This window comes from Acanthochromis polyacanthus, chromosome 21 (assembly GCF_021347895.1).
Source record: "Acanthochromis polyacanthus isolate Apoly-LR-REF ecotype Palm Island chromosome 21, KAUST_Apoly_ChrSc, whole genome shotgun sequence".
NCBI lineage: Eukaryota > Metazoa > Chordata > Actinopteri > Pomacentridae > Acanthochromis > Acanthochromis polyacanthus.
The window spans coordinates 1113659-1136645 of NC_067133.1; the positions used below are offsets into that span (position 1 = coordinate 1113659).

A 22987-nucleotide genomic window follows, 5' to 3' on the forward strand; every position below is an offset into this window, starting at 1 on the left:
AAGAATATACGATTGGGAATTTGTACGCCCCTAATAATGATGATCCGGCCTTTTTTCATTCATTTTTCTCTCAACTATCTGATTTAACAGCAAATTCAACTGTTATCATTGGAGGAGACTTCAACACAGTCCTAAATCCATCAGTAGATCGCTCCAATAACACAACACGTACAAGGCAATCTCAATCTGCTAAAGTAATAGAGGAATATATGGATGATTTTGGCCTTGGCGACAGCTGGAGACTAAAAAATCCAACAAAGAAGGAATTCACCTTCCATTCCTCGGTGCATCGATCATTTTCAAGAATTGATTTTTTTCTTACAAATAATTCTATTACCGAGAAAGCTTCTACAAGAATACACCCCATTATTATCAGCGACCATGCACCAGTCTCCCTCTCCTTACAAACTGACCTCACCTTTAAACCACCTCCTACATGGCGTTTTAACATCTCACTGTTAAAAGATGAAGAGTTCGATAAGATCATAAGGAGAGAGTGGGCAGACTATTTGGAAATGAATGACTCCCCAAACTCATCTCCATCTTTACTCTGGGAAGCAGGGAAAGCAGTACTTAGAGGTAAAATTATTTCATATTCATCTTATAAAAAGAAACAAGATCAAAAATTAGAAAAAGATCTAGAAGATAAAATTAAACAACTAACTGATGAATATACAACAAACCCAAATAATCAGATATGGACTGAATTACAAAATACAAAAATACAGCTAGATGAGATGTTATCCAAAAGGACCGAGTTCATAATACAACAACTGAGATACAACAACTTTGAGCATAATAACAAATCAGGTAAATTTCTTGCAAACCAACTCCAACGCAATCGGGAAAAATCTCTCATAACAGCGATAAAAGGGACAACTGGTGAGTATACGCAATCACCAGAAGAAATTAATCATATTTTCTACAATTATTATAGGAATCTGTATTCAGAAAATAACAAACCCAACCCTGAGCATATTGAGGCATTTCTCACTAGCTTAAATATGCCTCAGTTATCTACTGAACATAAAAATATCCTAGATGCTCCACTGTCCATAAATGAGCTGTCCAGTGCTCTAGACAGTATGCCTAATGGTAAGGCACCAGGTCCAGACGGTTTTCCGGCCGAATTTCTGAAGCACTTCTGGTCAACGCTGGCTCCACTGTTTTTTAGATTAGTAACAGAAATTAAAACCAGTGGTCACATACAGCCTCACATGAACACAGCAGCAATTAAACTTTTATTAAAACCAGATAAAGACCCGACCCTTCCGTCAAGTTATCGCCCGATATCACTAATTAACACCGACATTAAAATTATTGCAAAGGCCTTGGCATCTAGACTAGAGACAGTAATTTCAACAATTATTCATAATGATCAAACCGGCTTTATTAAAGGTCGACACTCTACCAACAACGTAAGAAGGCTCTTAAATTTGATTAACATGTCACAGCGGCAGGACAAAAAGGCAGTTGTCATATCGTTGGATGCAGAAAAAGCCTTTGACAAAGTTAACTGGTCCTTCCTCTTTGCTGTTCTAAATAAGCTTGGCTTTGGAGAGTCATTTATTCACTGGGTATCAGCACTATATGATTCTCCCAAAGCTACTGTCACCACTAATGGAATCGCCTCAAAGACTTTCACCTTACAGAGAGGCACCAGACAGGGCTGTCCACTCTCTCCTTTGTTATTTGCGATATTCATTGAGCCGTTGGCAACAGCTGTGCGCCAGGATGTCAGGATCCAAGGAATCCGCTCTGGGGCAACAGAACACAAAATTAATTTATACGCAGATGATATATTACTTTATTTAGAAGAACCGGCTATTTCATTAAGGGAAGTATTTAATTTAATAACTACATTTTCAGAGTTATCAGATTATTCCATAAATTGGACAAAATCAACATTACTTCCGATCACAGAAAATTCATGGAGTCCTGCAGACCAAGACCCTCACTACTCTTTCCCTACAGGCAACTTAAAATACTTAGGCATAAAAATTTCACCTAAATTATCTGAATTAACTCACTTAAATTTTTCCCCATTACTGGATAACATCACCAATGACCTACAGCGCTGGAACAATCTCCCTATATCTCTTATGGGACGAATAGCTACTATCAAAATGAAAATCCTACCAAAAATAAATTACTTCTTTGCAATGATTCCATTCAAACCAACGTCCAACTGGTTCCAGTCGCTGGACTCGGCTATCACAAAATTTTACTGGAATAATAAAAAAGCAAAAATCAGTCTATCTACTCTTCAGAAAAGTAAAGCCGAAGGAGGTCTAGAAGCACCAAATTTTATGCATTATTATTTAGCTAACCAGCTACAATATCTTATTCTATGGACACAACCTACCATAGATGCCAACTGTTGGTTAGAATTAGAACAGAAGGATTGCAATAGCATCAGACTTTCAGACATACTCTTTATTACAACATCCATCAAACGACATAACTGTTTTAAAAACCCAATGATTTCCTCCACCTTGACCGCTTGGTGGAAGGCATTAGAAATTGCAAACTCTAAATTGGAGCCCTGTAAGTTTTCTCCCATTTGGTACAACCCTGATTTTCAAGTTAACAATCAGCCGCTCCATTTAGCTGTTTGGGAGCAGAATGGAATCGCACATCTCCACCACCTCTTTTCAGATAATACGTTCATGTCATATACAAACTTGCTTCAAAAATACAAAATAAAAAACGGGAATTTTTTACATTATCTTCAAGTTAAAAATATTATTAAGAAACGAATCCCAACACTTCAAAGCACGCTCCGGCCGCCGGCATTAGCTGAAGCAATCATAAAGCTCTCTCCGACAACAACTAAAACCCTCTCTAAAATATATAAGTTACTCTTAAGCACTGATACAATACATTTACCTATTTCTAAATGGGAGTCAGACCTATCTATATCTCCGGAACCAGACTTCTGGACTCAAATTTGCGATAATGCATTTAAAATGACAAAACACACAAACTTACAACTCATCCAATACAAAATCCTCCATAGAACACATATTACTCAATATATGATGAACAAAATGGGATTCTCCGACTCCGACATCTGTCTCCAGTGCTCCCAGAACACTGCTGATACTTATTTTCATGCTCTATGGCTGTGCACCCCCGTAAAAAATTTCTGGACCAACGTCTCAGAAAAACTTTCCGCTATCTTAAACTGCAGGATTCCTCTATCTCCAAGTCTGTGTTTACTTGGCGACTTAACAACAACGGACCTACCACGCAAACAATCTCAATCTTTACTTGTAGCCCTCGCCATTGCCAAAAAAACAATCCTTGTTAACTGGAAAAATAAGCAATCTCTGAACATTAATCTCTGGTTGAACCTCCTAATAAATCACATTTCAATGGAGAAAATCTCTGCTTCAAATAAAAATCAGTTGTTAAATTTTATACAAACATGGTCACCGTATGTTAACTACCTTAACTTAAACCTGGTAACCTGACTCTGCCTGTTAGCGAAAACCACCACATCACCCCAATATATGTTGCTGCTTATGTATGTTGGCATTGTGTAACTAATGATTGTCTTCAGTTAGGAACCCAGTCGCTGTCAGCAGGACCGAGCGGGCCGTATCGACGACAACTCACAGTCAACAACTCCCCAGGATCCTCTGTCTATATGCATGAATGGCTAACTTGGTGTTACTGCATGCTTGGCTAATCTTCCAGGTGCTGTCCCCTGTGGCTCGATGTGGTTGGCCTTGTTCCCCGGGCGGCGCTCGGTTTGGGCGGGCGCCGGGTCGCCTCGGGGGCTGGGGGTCGTGGGGGGCTGGTGGCGTCCTGCGGGGTGGCTGCTTCTGTGGGGGGGCATGGTGGGCGGTTCGGCTCGGTCGGGTGCCTGGTTTGGGCGCCCGCCGGGTCGCCATCTGCGACTAAAAGTGTCGTGGATGGCGGCCCGGCGGTCGTCTGGGTCTGGCGCCCGGTCGGGCTGGGTCGCCTGTCGTGTTCTCTTCATGGGGGTGGCCGCTTTGTGTGGTGTCGTTGGCCTCCCATGGTTCCCTTGGCGCTTGTGGTGGCCTGGCGGCCGTCTGGATCGGGCGCTGCCCCCCGGGTCTCTGCTGGGTCGCAATGCGTCTCGGCCGTCTCCCGGTGCCCGCGGCGGGTGCTGTGCGGGGGTGTTGCCCGGGGGCTCGGGGCGGCGCTGTTCCGGCATGGCCTGTTGCTCTTCGGCTAGGGGTTGCGGTTCCGGCCTGGTGGGTCTCTGGGTGCCCCGTGGTACCCTCTCCTCTCCCCCTCCTCCTCCTTGCCTTTTTCCCCCCTTGCCTCCCTCCTCCCGTCTTCCTCCGCCTCCTTGTCCCCTCTCCCTCGCCCCCTCCCTCCTCCCTCCCCCTCGTCTTCCCGCTCTGCTGCCTGTCCTCTCCTTTCTTGTCGTCTCCTCCTCCCCCTCCTTCTCCTGCCTTCCGCCCTCCCCCTGGGGGGTGGGGCGGGGGATGGGTGTGGGATGGGAGGGCGGGTGCGGGATGGGGTGGGGGGGCTTGGGGGGCGGGGGGGGAGGAGGGTAGGGGGAGGGGGACCGGGTGCGGTGCGCGGGGGCGTTCTGGCCTGGCCTGCGCCATCTGCCCGCTGGGGCGCCGGGGCTGGGGGGTGGGGTGGGGGGTTGGGGATTGGGGTGGGGGGGTGTATGGGGGGGCACTGGGCGCGCGCGCACCTCCCTCCGCCTGGCTGGGTGGGGCCCCGTTGATCGCTCCTCTTAAATCACTTCACAAACTTCGCACAATACAACTTGTAAATATACACATAGGGCACACAACATATCCCTCGGGGGGGGGGTGGAGAGGTCATATTCCTACTCCACAATTCCCCTCCAATTTTAATGCACCACACTACCTGGGGGGTGGGTGGTTATGGGGTGGGACGTCATTAGACGGGATGGGCCCCAGTGCAGTGTTGTGCTGTGGCCCCCCGTCTATGCCCCCACCCTGACACTTCTTCCCCCAATTTTAACGCACCACATACACATTCACATTTTGGGCTTGCGGTGAGGCTGAGTGGGGGTTTCGTTACCCTGTGCTCTGCCTCACCGACCCCCCAATCCTAAGACACCACACATACTTGTATATACACTTGGGTGGGTCACATTCACGGTGCAGGGCGAGTATTCACCAGTTGGGGAACTGGTGAACTCAGTAACAGGGCAACTCACAATAGTTTTACTGGCGTGATCTCTGGGGCCTCTCCCTGCCGGGCCCGAGGGCCTGGGTTGTTGCGCCTCCCCTGGTGCTCCTTCCTCTCCCTCCCTCCTCCCCTCCCTCCCTCCCTCCCTCAGGGTCACGTCTCTCTGGGCGGCCGGAGGTGGGCTGGGCTCGTCTGCCCTTTCGGTGCCGTTGCCCGGTCCCTTGGTGCTGTTTTCCGGTGAGCGGGTGGCCTCCCGGATTTGGGTGTGGGAGGGGTGGCGTGGGTGGTGTGGTTGGATGGGGTGGGGTGGGGTGGCTGGGCGAGGGGTGGGGGGTGGGGGGTGGCTTGGTGGGGGGGCGGGGGGGGTGTTGGGGGTGGGTTGTGGGTGGGCGGCATGGTGGGGGAGGGGGGGTGGCGTGGGTGGGTGGCGGGGGGTGGGACGGTGGGGGGGCGGGGGTTTGGGGTCTGGGGGGCGGGGGGGTCGGGTTGTGGGGGGGACGGGGGGGAGGGCGGGTGGTCGTGGGGGAGGTGGGGCTGTGGGCCGGTGGGGCGCCGTGGGGGTCCGCTATGGCCCGTTCTGCTGCCCGGGCCTTGGGGCTCTGGCTGTGTCGGGGGGGGGTCGCTCCGGGCTCCTGGGCTGGGTCTCCGCTTGGTGGCTCCTGCGGGGGGGCTGGGTGGACCTCCTTGGGCTGGAGGGGACAGCTCCCTCCTTTTGGTGGAGGTTTTCATGCATGTCAGACCCACCACACCGGCACCTACCAAAACTCAATAGTGTGTGTTCCTCCGGTTGCTGAGTCAGTGGAGGTTGCTGGGTTAGTGTCTGTGGATCTCACTCTGCTCTATCTATCCTTCTTGTGGCCTCCTGACATCTTCATGATTGATCCGTTGGGACTTTGTCGTATTAGGTGTTTGTGAAGGGTTTTAGATTTGTAAATGGTTTTAAGGTATGAATTAAAGAGTACAAACAAATAAAATGCACCTTTTCTCTTAGAACACTGTCTATGCCTCACCTTTCTGTCTGTCCTGTGTTTGTTTTATGTTTCACTTGGGTGTGCACAGCCCTCAATGGCATAATGTAGAAAACAGCTTGAAATAAACATGATAGGTTAATTTGCCATGAGGGCCGGTGATGGTCACAGTCACAAAGAAGAAAAAAAATTGCACATGAAGCTTAAGCAGTGGCACCATGAGTGGTTGGTGTCATTTTTTGAGCGAACTTGCAGACAAACAGAGAAGAGAAAAGAAGAAAAAAAAGAAGAAAGAAAAAAGAAAGAGAAAAAAAAAAAAAAAAAAAAAAAAAAAAAAAAAAAAAAAAAAAAAAAAAAGAAAAAATCTAAATAAATAAATAAATAAATGTGGAAATATAAATAGAAATAAATAAATTAATTAATTAATTAATAAAAGGAAAAAACAGGAAAGGTAAAAGCAAAGACAAAATTTTCCTTTATATTTATTTATTACTCTTTATATTTCCACATTTATTTATTTCTCTTTATATTTCCACATTTATTTGTTTATTTGTCTTTATATTTCCACATTTATTTGTTTATTTATTTCTCTTTATATTTCCACATTTATTTATTTATTTGTATTTTGATGTGGCACTCCTGTGACTCCATAGCTGAAAAGCATGCAGTTAGAAATACTGAACATGCTGTTGGTCGTCCTGCTGCTCCCTCTACAGGACAAACTGATCACTAGCTGTTACCAATTCAGAGTTTAGCGTTCTATCGTTAAAGTTTGAGTAAAACAGTGTGATTTTGTGCTGAATGTTGTCTTAGTTACCAACACATTTCTGAAAGGAAACACTTAAAAAGAGCACTCGTGTCTTTTTCGTCATTTATTACTGAATATCTGAAAAAAGAGCTACAACAATCACCAGTGTCATTAGATAAAGTGCACTTCATCAGAGCAGTGTCATGAACAATCACATCCTACTCGGTAATGCACACGATGATCCACGTTCACAATAATGCACATCGTGACGAAAAAACGCACACTGAACGTCGCACACACAGTCGGCACGCACAGAAACACACAGCTGCTGGTACAAAGGGCTGGAAACAACACCTGGGCTCATTTTACAAAGCATGCTGCTGCTGTACAATAGAAAACTGCATATACTCTGACAAAAACACACAAATGTAAACACACTAATGTGCAAAAAGGTGTCGACTGAGAAGTTCCTGACAAACACATCTCACATTCTGGCAGTGCTGGATTACAATCAGATAGAAGAGTTGATCATTAAAGCAGTAGTTTGACATTACATCTCCTAAAATGTAAAACGATTCCCTGTTTCCTTTGCTGCTCTAATAACATCAAACTAGACTAATTTTATCGATAAAAATTGAGCCAATTTGCAATGTTAAATAGTACAGAATTCCTCTATAAAGCACAATAACCGCAAGTTTCGACTGAGAAATACTTCTGAGGCAGGTTTCCAGACGCGAGGTCAAAAATTGTGCAGCCTCCTAAAACATACAAGAAATATCAGACAGAAATATTTTAACATCATCCTAAAAATCATTGGATTTGGTAAGAAAAATCACAGTGTCTGCTTAAAATCCCCCTTCGAGGGCAGCTGGGACTGAGACGTTTGGCAGTGTTTGCAGGAGTGAGGCCCAATGTCAGGATGAAGAAATGGAATCTGGATGAGAAAATCATCGGTATTTTTTTAACCACTTCCCACAATGATTGTATTTATGCATATTTACATTCCCTTTATACAAGGGCTGGACCCGAATATCCGTTCGTTACGGCGGTATCCGGATATTAATTTTGGTATCCGAATATTCGGCTCGTCCCCCATCCCCCCGTCGGACGTTACGGGGCGGAACGAATATTCGGATATTCGTCTTTAATAGGGCCTGAATATCCGGAGGCCAGAAACCACTATTGGGGCCAGCCCTACTTTATACTCGGTTACTGTTCTGTGAAATGGTGAGCAGCAGGAAAACACACCGAAACTGTGCACAGCGTGGGAAATGTGATCCGAGAGAGATAAATCTAACATTCAGAATATACGTGAGAGCATGTAAACACTCAGTGAATACGGCGGACCTGATTTTACACGTTACATTGTATGTTCAGCACACATTAAGAAGTGTTAGAGCACAATTAGAATACCGTACGAAGGTGTTAATAGTGTGTATTATTTTGTAATGTAGATACACTCAGTGCTGTCAGCCTCAGCCTATAAGACGACGTGTTCCCGCTTTCCTCGCTCCCACAACGTTCCCTCACAGATCTGAGGCTCATTCAAGCTGTAGAACTGGTGAAAGGAAGGGACGTGCGCTGAAGCAAACTCATCTGCTTCCTCGTCTGCTTCACTTGTTCCAGAGCTTTCCCTCTGCGGCCAGCCTCTGGTTCAGCCGACAGAGCTGCCGCAGGAAGCCGTCGTTGGGTCCGATCTCTCTCTTCTGTCGCACCATGGCCAGAGCCGTGTGGACGTCCATGTTCAGGCGAAGCATCAGGTAGGCGATGACTAAGGTGGGAGAGCGGCTGTAGCCTTCCCTGCAGTGGACGTAGATTTTACCTGCAGAATAAAAGACGAGAAAATGTTCCAATCTAATCAAAAACAGAAATCAGTGATGTCGTCATCTGATCAAACTATTTCAGATCTTCGTTTTTGCATTATGAAATAATAAAACAGAGAAAATGTAATCCTCCGAGGTCTTCAAATGTCCAGCAATAAGAGAAAACCATTCATAAGTTTTCTTCCTAGCAGACTTGATCTGGCGGTTCTTTTCTCGATCTCACATTTCATACAGGAACTATTAGTTTTAGCTCTCGTTTTCTGACCTTTTCCATTCTTGTAAGCCAGCGCCTTCTCGATGAAGTCGGCCCCCTCCTCGAAGAACACGCTGATGTCGAAGTGGTCGGTGTCGCTGGCCTGCACGCCGTGGTAGACGATGCCGGTGCCGGCGTAGAACTCGGCGTTGGTGTTGACGTGCATGAAGGAGTTTCCCTCCGCGGCGTTCAGGATGTGGGTGATGCCCAGACGCTTCAGGCGCATCACGTTGGTCGCCACAAATCTGCATCAGATAAAAGCAAATCAGAGCGGATTATTTCACGGATTGTACCGGTTGTGAACGTAAATTTTATTAAAATACGTGTATCTGGATCTGGTAAAGCCAAACGTCAAGGTTCAGGAGCTGGTTTGTTGGAATCCAACGTGATGATGATGGCTAAAAAAAGACCTATCTCTGACCTGCCCCCTGCCTTAGTATTGGATCAGTTTAGCTATCCAGATCATCTCTTTGTTGTTGAAATGTAAGCCAAGTACATACTTTAAATTCACCCTCCCCTGCATGCATGGAGCAGCGTCGGCGATGCTCAGAAATTTCTCAGAAGTTGTCAATAGTGACAAATTTACTCACAAAGTTAATTAAAAAATTGTCCAAAAATACTTTAAAATTGTTGAAATGGCACAAAGGCATCATAAATTCCTCAAATTTGTCCAAAAAGTTTTGAAGTCTGTCTCCATTTTTTTGTCTTTATACTGTAACACCTGGATGAATGTAAAACTGATCTGGTTGCAGTTTTCTATCCTTAAAAAAGACATGAAAGTTGTCCAAAATTACAGAAAAGTTGTCCCAAATGACTTACAGATTGTCCAACATCGTTGAAAATCGCTCAAAAACGGTCCAAAATGACACAGAAATGATCCAAAATTCCTCTAATTTGTCAAATCTCTTTTCTCAAAGGGCTATAGAAGCTAAATAGCTCAAATAACTATGAGTACAATGAATCTTTCAGCATGATAATGCTCTCTGCAACACTGCAAACACTTTTATGGTTTGAGGAACATGACGAAGAATTCAAGGTGTTGACTTAGCACCTAAATTCCCCACATCTCAATCTGATCGAGCATCTGTGGGATGTTCTGGAAAAAACAAGCTCAATCCACTAAGCCTCCACCTTCAAGACACTTAGTGGTCTTAGAGTCTTAAGAGCTGTTTTTGGTGGCACAAGAGGGACCTACATGATATCAGGCAGGCGGTTTTAATGTTGTGGCTCGCTGCTGTATGAGCTAAAACGAAAAGTAAAGTCATTCTGAATCGACCAACTTCCACATCATAACATTGTTAGATTTCAAAATCTGGCAGAAACACACATCAGCTAATGCCAGTCGTTGTCATTGATGCCTTTTCTGCGAATTTAAGAGGCTCCAGTTGCGAACCTTTTGCCTTCCTTTCTCCGTTTTCCCTCATATAAATTCACTGCTGTGCCACAGAGACGTGCTGCGCTTCACTGTGAACTTCTGGGACTGCTGCCTTGTAGATGTGAGGAGCTAAAAATAGAGCCGCCGCCGACTGATGCTGATACTGACGGCAACACAGTGGAACCACGGCAGAGAACACAGCGCCAGCTCAGGGAGAGCGACGCGTGGGTGGATGCGCCGTGCACTCGGCCGTGTTTGTGAGCACATTTCGGTAGAAGAGACGCACCGTTTCGGCTCCGTCCATTATGATTCCTGTTGAAAGGCAGGCAGAATAAAGGAGGCAGTATGGAGGTTTTTTCTCCTGGAACATGCAGCGATGACTCACCGAGAAATAAACACATCTAAGAGTGTCTGCTTAAAGGCCCAGTGTGGAGGTATTTAGAGGGATATGTGAGCAGAAATGGAATAAAGGAATCAGGAATGTGTTGTTGTTGGTGTACAATTAAATCACCTATGTTGGTTTTTCCTTAGATTAACATTTTTATGTCAAAGTGGCCCCACTGTGGTTCTCTGACATACTTAGGAAATGATCCTAAATCCTGCACGCTGGTTCGTTGAAACTTTCAGGTCAGCAATGTAAAATTTAGATCACATAATAATTTATTAAGCCCAGAATATTCGCGCCTCATCTCAACCCAGCAGATGTAAAACAGTGCAATGGACATAAAATGCTCTATAGCCCACACATGTGAATTATTTCCCTTTTAGTCAGATATTTTAACAGTGGTACTTCTGACTTCTCCTCTGCTTTCACGATCGGTTTATTTTCCTCACAGTTGCAGAAGCGTAATCGTTCCCGACCGTCTTGTAATGTCAAACACACAGCATGTCAAAACGTTAATCTGCTTTTACCAATTCTGCTTTACAGCGGGTCCCTATAGTCTGGACACATAGGAGATCTCTTTAACTACCATTCTTTTGCCTCCAGACATTTATTATGGCTTTGTCGAAAGGAGAAAGAGTTGACATGGTACTTCTCAGTGGATGAGAAGCCCGGTATAATAAACACTTTTGGTCTCCCTGTTCATGAAAACTGTACAGGGGGACACCCATTTAAATTGTATTTGGGTCAATATATAATTGAGGGACTTTTGAAGTCCATATCTGCATAAATTTTTTATTAAATGTAAAAAAAACAACAACATTTTTTTCTGTTTATTATGATCACGTCTTTACAAATTCCATACTTATTTATGATGAAACAATCATTTATTAATAAAAAATGAGTGGATATTACTAAAATGTTTGGATTGTGTTCTTTTTATTAAGTTGAGACAATCATGACAGATGTTTCTGTTTTGGTAACATGTCAAACTGGAAAATAACAAATTGTATCTGTTTCTGAGAAATCACTTTGAGCTCAGTTCCCCGTTACAAAAACACCTCTCCAGGAAGTGTGTTAATTCCAGATCACATGACCTGCTACACATGATGTCATTTCCTCCAAGACTCCAAGGCTTTCTGAGTTATTTAATATAAAACAGTCAATAGGTTTACTATGATATCTTTAGAAATAACTTTCAATTTCACTCAATTGTATATATAATATTTAGAAGAATCTTTCTCTAAAATACCATGTGGTGTTTGGTTACAGGCGGCCATGTTGGTTTTAGACCTGAAAACAGCAAAAATGTCAACTATGATACAAAAAGTTCTGCAGTTATATATTGACCCATTTACGTGGAAAATTATGTCTAATTAAGGGAGTGGCTGCAAGATGGTGATGGCTGGAGTCACCACACTGAGCTTCGAAACTGCTCTTATGAAACCCGTGCACGATGTCACGAAGTATGTAATCTATGAGGCAAACCTGTAAGAAACGTTCTAGGCTCATGTGCCAGAGGGAGCAGTTTTTATTGAGGTAAGCAGAGACTGTCTTTGGCATCCTGTATGGAAGTCCATCCATTGGTAGGCTACTCCCTATGACTAGGATTTTATCTTTAAGAAAAGCTTTGGTTGATCGGTGAATTTTGTTCAGATCCGACGCATATTATTATTATTCAAGGTGACAGAGAAACTATATTTAGAGCTGATGTTGTCAAAATATATAAAACTTGATTGAAAAGCCTTTATATGTGTATAAAGATTAGACAATCCGCCTAATCTAATGTTGGAGCACTGTTGAGTCAGAATGTTCGGATGGAATCTGGAGCACGTTTCTCTGGATGTTTTAATTCAACAGGAGGAGAACGGGTTAAATACCGGAGCTATTTTCGACTCCCTCCATTCCTGCCATCTTCCATCTCTGCTCCATTTCACCCTTTTAGTAACATTCCTCCACCTCTTCAAAAATTAAACAAGCTTCTGTCTGGTGCATCCCATCATGACTCCATTCCCTGCAAACCTTCATATTCCTCCAGCAGATCAGTCCAAGACCAAAGAATGAAACAGCTCTGCTATTTTGTAAAAATATATATAAACAGCATTAGAATATACACCTATATGAAAAAATGTGTCTAATTATAGCACAGCAGTGAGTCCCTGCTGTGAGTCAGGGTTTTCACTTTCTAAAAATATCTGGATCATTCTGGAAAATCATGAAATATGCTTGCAAACAGACACAATGCATTGAACTACAGTTTAAAACAGTGATTCCTGCTGCAGATGCACATTTTTCATGTTTTAATTTTGGCATATTTTAATAAATCTACAGGGAGTATTGCGTTAACTGTGAACTTTATTGTGTTGTCCGCATGCATGAGCACATTAACAGCATAATGCATGATAATTAGAGGAGTAAATAGTGATAAATGTGGCAGAAATAACGAGCCAGTCTGTGGAGATGTTGAGGATTCGTGACCTGAATTGGAGAGCGACAGGTTCTTTGTTGTGTCAAATAATCTGTTGGTGGTTTCAAAAATAAAAATGAGAAAGAAATGTAAATGATCACAACAGAGACTCACGCGTTGCCCACGTAGATCCGTGGGTAGACCTCGTGGAAGTGTTTGGTGGGCCAGCTGTAGAAGCCGCTGTCGTCCGTCAGCAGGTCGTTGAGCTGCTGGAGCGACACCTCGAAGCTGGACATGTCGAACCGGTCCGGAGCCGAAGCCTTCACCTGCTGGCTGTGTTTGTCCTTCATGTCCGGGAGGAAGCGGTCCGGTAAATGCACAGAGCGGGAGGCAGAAAGGAGCTGAAGGTGGCAGACAGGTGTCGGTTTACCAGCCTGCAGATCCGCTCTGCCAGACTCTGAAAGCAGCTGTGGAAACCAAACACACCTCCAGGGCCGCAGCAAGGATTTAGGGGGCCCAACGTCAGGGGTTCCTCACATCATTCCGAGTCATCCTGATGTAGCAGGTGTGTTAAAATAGTATAGTTGAGCTAAGATCCATCCAGTTTGCGTTCCACCCTGGACCTGGGGTATTTCTGTATAGAGTTAAAGGCATTATGGAGGATGTTTTTTTGTTGTTGTTTAATTTGTCTTATTCACATAAAATGAATATAGTGACCTTTAGTGGACTTGTATGTATGGTTTCTAAAAAAATAAAAAATAAAAAAAAATAACTGTGGACATGGCAGGACCTGAAAAACATCAGCCAATCAATGCGCTCCGACCGAGGCGTTTGGTTTGCTCCCTTTCCTGTCAATCAAAAATCTTCCGGCTCAGGCCTAGTTACGTAGATTACGTACGCCTTGGACTTACGTGTTTTCTGTATGTGTTGCTTTGGTATAGCTTCGTAGTTAGCTGGCGACTTGTTTTGCTCATCTTTTTTTACATAATGGCAGATAAAGATCCAGGGGGACCCAGCCGTAAAAGACAACTTCACGAGTCCTACGCAAGTTTGTGGAGGGGGGCGTTTCTTCGTAAATGTTAAGAGGGGGGAGGTTAGAGGGGGGTGAGGGAGAGGTTGTATGTGCGCATGTGCATGCTACATTCAAAGTCATAGGAAATTAAATCTCCTCTAATGCCTTTAAATGTTCTCCCTGTTCATGCCGGCTTCCTCTAACAGTCAGAAAACATGCTGAGGTTAATTGATCATTCGAAATTGTCAGCAGGTGTGGATGTGAGAGTGTTTGCTTGCTGCTAGGAAAGACTCCAGCCCCCCCACGACCCTAGTTAGGATTAAGAGGTGTATAGATGATGGATGGACTATCTTTAATATCAAAGCAGTTGCTAATTAAGGCTTTACAGGATTTTTTTGTCTATTTTAGCTCATTGTTCTGATTTTTCAGGCATCACATTCAGACCTGGATCAGTTGTGTTTCCCGGCTGATGAGGATTAATCGGTGTATAGATCCATCCCACTTCCCAGTGTATTTTACAATTCTACGATTTCATTTAGCACACGCTTTTATCCAAAGTGACGCACGTCTGAGAGTAGATACAACACAAGCAAGGATCCAGTCAGGAGAAAACAGCCTGGATGAGTGGTGTCTGCAGGCAGTGCAGGAGGTAATAGCAATGTATCCATCCATCCATGAGGTGCAGTCATGTTCTAAAGAAGGGCTGGAAAAGTGAGACTTTTCATGCAAGATTAGATAACACACCAGGTGATGTGGAATACATGATAATGCAATAAAAACAGATTCAATCTACACTAATAGCAGCTGCTCACAGCTTCCGTCCGTGTGTGATGACAATCTTCACCCACAGTAAAATAAAAATGTCTGATGGTCTTAATCACCGCAGAGGAAAAACTCCTTCAAGCAACATCAGCCTCTGTTAACGTCAAATTTATCCAGTTATTCCACCAGGTAATGGAAGGTTTATCGGTGATGTTTGTTGTATGTAGAGCTCTCTCTGAAATGATTTTAAAAAGGATGAGATCAGCAGAATCAGATCAGTAACAGCCCCAGGAAGAGAGATTAGTTGTTATTATTATAGTGGCATAAAAGGTGAGACAACGAAGAAATCTAATTCCGTTGTGTTTTGTGCTTTGTGCCCGATAACAAAGTGCATGAAAACAAATAAAATGTCTCTAGTAGTCATCTGTTGTTGCATCAGTACATAATAGCCCCAAGATACAGTGAGAAATAAGATGAGGAAGAGAACCAAATAGAAAATCAGAAACAGGCAGGAAGAAAGAGAAAATGAGGAATAGCTGCAGATAACCCTGAAGGTAACCTCCCCAAATTAAAATGTGTCTGCAGATCCAAAGAACAGCAAAGAGAGTAAGTTTAGTAACAGTTGCTGTGTGTCAAATTCTTTCTTCTGATTTTAATGAATACCTGCAGAAGAAGCGATCAGTACTTCTTTAAATTGAGAGCGATGTGCACGTCTACACATATGGTGCAGCAGCTGTAACTTCATTAACTCAGGATCTGATGACGTTGTGTGTTCTCCCACACATCAGATAGCTCAGCTGTTCCAAACAGATTTCAGGTTTGTACGGTGGAATTAGTAGCATTAAAGGTCCTCTTAATGAATCTGGAGCTTCATCAGAGCTGACGGGAACATCTTAATAGTCATCCTCTTCATGATTTTTTTTTACCCGTTCATCAATTGGAAAAGCGCTTAACAGGAGAACCAAAAGATCACTGGACATATGTACAAAGAAAATTTGATTACGTCTCCTTTGTGGGATAAAACGATGACAACAGATAAAGATAGAATATAAAAAGCTAAAAAAAAAACAAATACTATGCAAAATATGTATTATATATGCATGAAAATAAATAGACAAACATATAAATAAATTAATTAATTAATTAAAAAATACATAAAATATTGTTTCCTTGTCTGACAAAAATCCAAAAATTCAGCAAAAAATTCACCAAATTTCTGAAAATTTGCAAAACCTTCAGGAAGAAAATTCCAATAATTTTTTTTTAAGTTTCATTTTCAAAAAAAATCCCCCAATTTGGCAAGAAAATTCTTGTAAATATTTTCAAAAAATGAATTAAAATCCTCCAAAAAAAATCCTCCAAATATCTAAAGTGATTACATATCAGTAAAACTTGTAGCATTTTCTTTAAGAACATTCACAAAAAAATCAACCAAAAAAATCAATCAAAATGATTTTTTGTGAATGTTCTTAAGAAACATTGTTAATGTTTCTTTTTTTCCACCAAAAAATGTTCAAAGATTTCCCAAAACTGTTGAAAATGTGGACATCAGAAGTTTCACTGGGAAAATCTATTGAGTTTTTTTTACATTTTCAAACTTTAAAACGGTTCAATTTTGACCCACAGGGTGACATGAGGGTTAAATCCAGTAATCTCTTGTGAATATTTGTGAATCTTTGTCATCATGGGCTGAATATAATGTCAGGAAATAAAAAAAACAGCCCATAAACTCTCCTAGAATGTGATGTTTTGTTGGCCCATCCGTCCACCCTGACCTCCTCCTTATGTGACCTTTGTGGCTCCAACATCACACTTTTGCTTTTGTCTGTCTCAATCTGAAAAGCCAGCTTCAAAAGTTCAATGTTTTTCTTAAACCAGAACTTATCATTTCTCTGGCATGATTCTAGCATCTGGTGGTTTGTTATTGCTGTGTTTCATAGAGAGAAACTAACATCTGTTCAGGATTTAAATAAAATAAAATAGTGTCGTGGTTCTAACATCTGTCATTTAAGGAATGTATAAAAATAAAACTCGTCTTTCGGATTTATCTAAAAATCAGGCTTTTCCAGAGAAATTTGTCCTTTCTTTCCTCTGATAAACATGCTCAAATTTTCAAATAACTTCCCTAAAAGCTAAATTGGTGCTGAAAAAAAAACACTGCAATACATTTTAGAATATAAAAATGTAAAACTTTCATTAGCCCCCCAAAACAGGTCTAAAATGATGTTTAAATGCACCATCTTTTGCTTCGGAAAAACAGAAATCATCAACAAAAACGACGACGAGAAGGCGGTGTCAAGTAAACGAACAACAGTTTTTTTTTCTGGGAGGACATTCTGTTTCATTGATTCAAAGAAAAAATCTGACAGAATTTTACTGTGCAAGAGATTTTTATTGATATAGATTTTTAAGAAACAGCTCAGTTAATAGGCGCTGCATTCATGATGCTTTTTTTTTTGTTTTTTGTTTTTTTTTGACAGTGTAATTAAATCTAAAGTGCAAATGCTGCAGTATGTCATCAGTCAAGCATGAGTTAGGAAGAAAAAGTCCTGCCAGCGCCGGTGAAGCCACTTTAACAGCTTGACTTTGAGGGGAAACTGCTTCAACAGATGGGAGAGATAAGGAGGAGGTTTTACACACAGATTTACCAGTTTGTGAATCTTACAGAATCTGTAGTTTATAGAGCCAGACCAGCTGGGAACGTCTGAGGAGTTCAGGAGATGTTTTATCACATTAGCGAGGCTCAGTAGCTCCTCTATCTGAAATTTAGGAACATGTTTGAATTTTAAGTCAATAAAACTACTGTGCAATGAAGATTTGTTTTTACAGTAAAATTCCTGTGGTCGCCAGAAGGCTACCACAAAATTATGTCAAAACATTTTCCACATTTACAGTAAAGATATGTATTGATATTGTTGATTTTAGGGTTAAAAAACGAGCTTCAGTCCATATTTTGGCGTTAAAAAGTAAAGTTTTAACCTTATATACCATAATTTTGTGTAACTTAAGATAAATATTACAGCATTTTTCCTTTATCAACACAACAGGGAGTGTATTTGGCTTTAAATATGTGTATTCTCAGCAAAAAAATTATGGATAAAGCTGTCAGACGTATTAAAGTATATATGTGTTATTAACAGAGAAGTACATTAGTTTGACCAGTAACAAACTGTAGTTTTTAAATGTAATGAATGCAGAAATTGCCATGTTACTTGTTTTAAATGTAGCAATGTAATGTTTCCGTTACCAGCACAACATTATGTACATTTCACTTGGAATAACTCTATTCTTTTCAAGAATTAAATGCAAAAATTACAGTATTGTTACACATAGTCTGACATTTTTCCATTAAAAACTGTGCGGGAGTCGGGAAATGTATTTTTTTTTAAAGAGAAAACAAATCTAAGAAACATATTTTTCTCCTTATTTGCTGTTAGATAAACTGCATCAAACTGTTTTAGAGGTTACAGAATTTTACCATGAACCTGAACCTTCCAAGTACAGTTTTTTTCTGTAAAATTACAGGGTTTTTTCAAATAATTCCAAATAATTGCTGATTTTCTGTGTGTCATACAGCCCCTCAAGATCTTCACCCTCTGAAACCTATAATTTCCACCGTTCAGCAACTACAAGACGCCTAGCATGTGGTATTTCTGTATTTGGTAGACATCGCAGGTTTCAGAGCAGTCTCCCCTCAGAGCCACGCTGGCTGAATCACCGCTTAGCACATCTCGGGCTGCATCCTTGCCGCCCGGCACCGCAGGACTTTCAGGAAGCTGTCAATCTTGTGGGAGTCCCGGCGAAGGCAGGACAGCAGGAACTGGAAGTTGATCAGTTTGGAGATCTTGTCCTGGCCGAGATCATTGCCTCCTCTGTAGGGGAGCAGGGACATGGTCTGAGCAGCTGGACCCATCTGGAAAGAGACACAGGGAGGCAAGGGTAGGGAATGAAAGATGTTTTTAACACTTATATTAACATTTTAGATGAGTGTGAGACTGTTGCACACCTTCCCAGACAGTACGTTCAGGCCGTCTCCCAGGGACTTGGAGTGCTCCTGCAGCTCCTGGATCTTGTTGGAGATGCTGTTCTGGGCCGGGTGAGGCAGGGTGTTGGCAGAGGAGGACAGGACCAGCAGGGGGTCCACCCAGGCCCGGAGCAGGGAGCGAGCCAAAGACAGCAGGTCTGACTCCTGGAGGATGGGTCAGAGTAGTAATGCAGTAGGCTGAAGGACATTTAGGGGAATAGGGTTTAAAAAAGAAAGCAAATACACAGATATTTTGGGTAGTGACAGATTTCTTCAGTGAAATGTACGTCTTTCTAGTCGATGCCTCATTTTTCAAGTCATATTCATCTATTTATCAAAGAATGCTCATTTATTTTCATGCTTTCATCTTGAAATCAGATAGATTTTTGCAAGAAAGCTCAAAGAACACTTTAATTGATATGGAGAGTCTTGACTAAGTTGGGCCTCAGTTGCCAGAAACACATGAATTTCCAATTTTTGCAGCATCAACTTTGCCTTTTGAATGTTTGACTGCAAATTGGTTTAGATTTCAAAGAATATAACGAGCATTTTAATCGGTGGTCACTTCAGTTTTTTGGGTGAAGGTTGGTGCAGTTTGTTTGTACTCAGAGATAATTCAGTCCACTTTCAGCTGATATAACAGATTAGATAATGTGTGCTGAACTGGAGGTATGGATAATGGGAAAAGTAAGACCAGAGTAGGATTATACTGAAGCAAGGCAAAGAATAAGGTCAGAATGGACATAAAAGTACTTGAGCAGTGGCTGACTGGTCTTTCTGGCTCAGGAAGGTTCCTAACTGTGAAATGATCCAGAACATCTCAGAGGAGCTTTGATAAGAGCTGCTATATTTCTCTAAATGCTAAGAAAAGGTGCTTCAGTGCTTCCTCTCACCTGTTTTAACATATGACTCACTTTACAATCCTTCCTGTCTTTTTTCTTGCAAGATTCTGTTCAGATTTCAGACGCTCTTTAGCACCCCTGCTGTTTTTTATCCTCACAAATTCTCCTTCACGTCTCTCCTTGACGTTTTCCATCGAGATCCAAGAAAGTTGTTGAGGAAAAGCCATAATGTTTTTAGCCATTCGACTTCGACCTCAGACCAACTTACTGACACTTGCAGAGCTTGTTCCTTGTCATTGGGCGTCTGCAGAGAAGAGGTGTGGCACATGGCAGGGCGAGGCATGATCACTCTGCCTATCGGAGGGAAATGAGAGTCCTGGAGGAGACAGAGGAGGATTATTATGATCACATTTATCAAAAACTTCACTGACAAAAGCAGGAAGTAGGCTTCAGTAGCCAGCATGCTGCTTTTTAGGACATGAATAATAAGCAGAGGCTGCCAGGAAGGTTTAGGCTTTTAATCACGTGTGTCAAACTCACGGTGTCCGACCCGACCCGCGGAATACATCTAAAATATTCAAAAAAAATATGACCTACATTACTACTGCATTTGTTTGATCAAACTGCAGTTCCCGCATCGTCTGCTGGGGGCGCTCCGTCTCACTCGGGGCGGACAGCGTGACGTAGCACGCGACTCGGCGCTCGCGGCAGGTGGCGGCGGTACGGGACCCGGGTCTGCCGGTGGCTTTTCGTCTATTGGAGTTTTACCTGCTTTTCCGCTGGCCCTGACGCGCTCATCAGCAAGACGTCTTTGTCAACAAAGAAAAAAAATTCACCTGGAGCCGTGAGGGGGAGTTCGTTACAACTTGCACGCTGAAGGCTGCAGAAATCGTAAGGCAAAGTGGAGCCATTTCTGGCATTTTCTGTTGAAACAGACGAGAGCGCTATTAGGGACGTCGCTCAACTGGCCATATTCATTCGTGGAGTTGACGAGACTTTGAATGTCTCAGAGGAGTTTCTTGAGCTATTTTGCACTGTCTGTATAAAATAGCTGCTGCTTAAGATTTAAAGGTGTGCAGAGTTAATTTAGGTGTTCGCAATTACTTTCCAGATGTGGAAAACGGACTTAAAAATATTTCTACATCTTGATAAGTTTGGTATTTTTTTAATTCCAGGACTATGTTTTTAAGTTCCACATACCTGTGACTAAATATGTTGTGCCATTGTACAATCACTGTGATCAGCTGTAATGCACTCAAATAAATGTTAAACTGAGTCATAGTGTTGTTGAAATTGCTTGTTGTTTCTAATATAATTTTTAAAAGGACGGTTCATTACATATAAAGATTTTTCTAATATAATTGTTCTCCTTTGCACTAAAACGTCAGAAACACTTTGACTTATTGTTACTTCTCGTTATTATGCTATAAGTTTACTGGTCCGGCCCCTTTGAGATCAAATGAGGCCCCTGGACCAAAATGAGTTTGACACCCCTGCTTTAAATCATGCAAATCCTGACTGAATATTTTATCTTTGAAGTTGCTCTCATGCAGGATGTTGCTCTTGGAAAGTCGGTCAGGAAGCAGAGAGAGGAGGTTTGGACACTGACCAGCTCCTGGGTGAGCATCGTGCTGAGGGAGTGAAGTCTGTCAGAGCGCTGAGAGGCTCGATCCAGGAGGTCGGTGACGGGAACGGCTCTACACGCTGCCACCACGCACAACACTAGAGAAAAAATAATAGTATTAGTGTTTATTCAAATGTAGAGTTCAGTGTTGTTCTGGCTTTTATTGAACTTTCTTTGACTTATTTCATCAAAGCATTTGCATTGCAGTTTTACATAAAATACTCTGAGCTGCATCTCATCTATAAAAGCTGCTATGCGAATTTTGATTTGTTCTTTTTATTGAATATTATGCCTTGACATTAAAATAACTCAGACACCAACAGATTCTGACAATTCTGTACATCTGACAGTGATGCAGCATGACATTTAGGGTCAATCTATAATTGAGGGACTTTTGAAGTCCATGGGCTACATTTTGCTTACATTTTTGTTAAAAGTAAAAAAAACTAATGTTTTTATGTTCATTATGATCATTTCTTTACAAATTTCATAATTATTTATTATGGAAACAATCACTTATGATTAAAAATGACTGGATATGACTAAAATATCAATTAAATAACCGTCTGAATTTAATACCAACCACCTTTTAATTAGCTAAACAATAATAAAATGAGCTGATTCAAAATAATTTTAATTGTGTTCTTTTTATTAAGTTCAGATAATCATGAAAGATATTTCTTTTTTGGGAATGTATCAAATTTTATATTTAAAGTAACAAATTGTATCTGTGATTCAACAGGTTTACTACAGTATCTTTAGAAATAATTTCAGTCTTTCAATTTTACTCAATTACTCAAATCTTTGAGTGTTTTCTGAATGATTTAGTGACTAAAGAATTCATTCATGAGCTTCTTTAGATGAAAAAAAAGCAGAATTATTACACTTAATAGCAGTAATATGACCGATACTGGATTTTTAAAACTGTTTATACAGATATAAATATCTTAAAGTAGAACAATTAAGTTTGATCTGATCGGTTTATTAGTTGAACCATTCAGCAAATATTTGCGATACCAAGACTGAGACCAGGATTTGAACAAAACGGAACATTTTACAGTCAAGAAATAAGCTCATCAGTGTTGGCGAATAAACTGCGTCTTCATACCTTCTAGCTAACGCTGGACTTGGTCTGCCTCCTGTAGCTTTAACCTGTTTAGACTCTCAGATTTTTGCAGCTCAGCATCAAGTTTTTCATCCATTAAAATGTTGTAGACCAGATTGCTAGATTGCATTGTGTAAATCACTTCTAAAATCCTCTGAAAGACGGATAAATAACAGTTCCTCTCACCTGTCATCAGCAGTTTGCTTCCGTTGGTTCTTCTCTGAGCCATCTCTCTCTCTTCTCTCTCTTCCTCCTGTCTCTTCCTTAGTTTTTGCTTCTTTTTCTCCTTCTCGCTCCATTTTGCCTCGGTTTTATAGCCGCTCGGCTCCAACCGTTTGGTTATGCAGCAGAAGGGCGAGCGTGCGCTAATTGTCTGGAACCGGTTTCTAATGAGAAACATGGCAGAGAGGAGCTTTGAATGGATGCAACAGGATGCAGCGGCAGGTCTGATAAGTCAGTCTGTGTGGATGGAAAAAGTTCCTCCCTGATCTTAATTAAACGGATGAATAAAAGC

The 22987-nt window shown here is 41.9% G+C and overlaps 2 protein-coding genes across 2 annotated transcripts; both read right to left on the minus strand.

Moving 5' to 3' along the window:
• Window positions 1-6973: 6973 nt before the first annotated feature.
• On the minus strand, window positions 6974-13601 carry LOC110955463 (dual specificity protein phosphatase 3-like). The gene is made up of 3 exons (XM_022200469.2): window positions 13279-13601; window positions 8953-9185; window positions 6974-8686 (listed from the first exon to the last, which is right to left on the minus strand). Exons 1-3 carry the CDS (start codon window positions 13452-13454, stop codon window positions 8478-8480), a joined length of 618 nt encoding a protein of 205 aa, XP_022056161.1. The 5' UTR covers window positions 13455-13601; the 3' UTR covers window positions 6974-8477.
• Window positions 13602-17249: 3648 nt separating this feature from the next.
• On the minus strand, window positions 17250-22773 carry prl (prolactin). The gene is made up of 5 exons (XM_022200464.2): window positions 22660-22773; window positions 21354-21466; window positions 20013-20120; window positions 18885-19067; window positions 17250-18791 (listed from the first exon to the last, which is right to left on the minus strand). The coding sequence occupies exons 1-5, from the start codon at window positions 22700-22702 to the stop codon at window positions 18600-18602; spliced, it is 639 nt and encodes a 212-aa protein (XP_022056156.1). The 5' UTR covers window positions 22703-22773; the 3' UTR covers window positions 17250-18599.
• Window positions 22774-22987: the final 214 nt, after the last annotated feature.

Bases quoted from the DNA above. Each gene is read 5' to 3' on its own strand.
- prl (XM_022200464.2), bottom strand. From the start codon at position 22,702: ATGGCTCAGAGAAGAACCAACGGAAGCAAACTGCTGATGACAG. The intron at 20,121-21,353 runs GTCAGTGTCCAA...TGTCTCCTCCAG, and splicing joins CGATGCTCACCCAGGAGCTG to GACTCTCATTTCCCTCCGAT. The intron at 19,068-20,012 runs GTAAGTTGGTCT...CCCATCCTCCAG, and splicing joins AACAAGCTCTGCAAGTGTCA to GAGTCAGACCTGCTGTCTTT.
- LOC110955463 (XM_022200469.2), bottom strand. From the start codon at position 13,454: ATGAAGGACAAACACAGCCAGCAGGTGAAGGCTTCGGCTCCGGACCGG. The intron at 9,186-13,278 runs GTGAGTCTCTGT...TATCTGATGCAG, and splicing joins CGGATCTACGTGGGCAACGC to ATTTGTGGCGACCAACGTGA. The intron at 8,687-8,952 runs GTCAGAAAACGA...TTTATTCTGCAG, and splicing joins GGCTTACAAGAATGGAAAAG to GTAAAATCTACGTCCACTGC.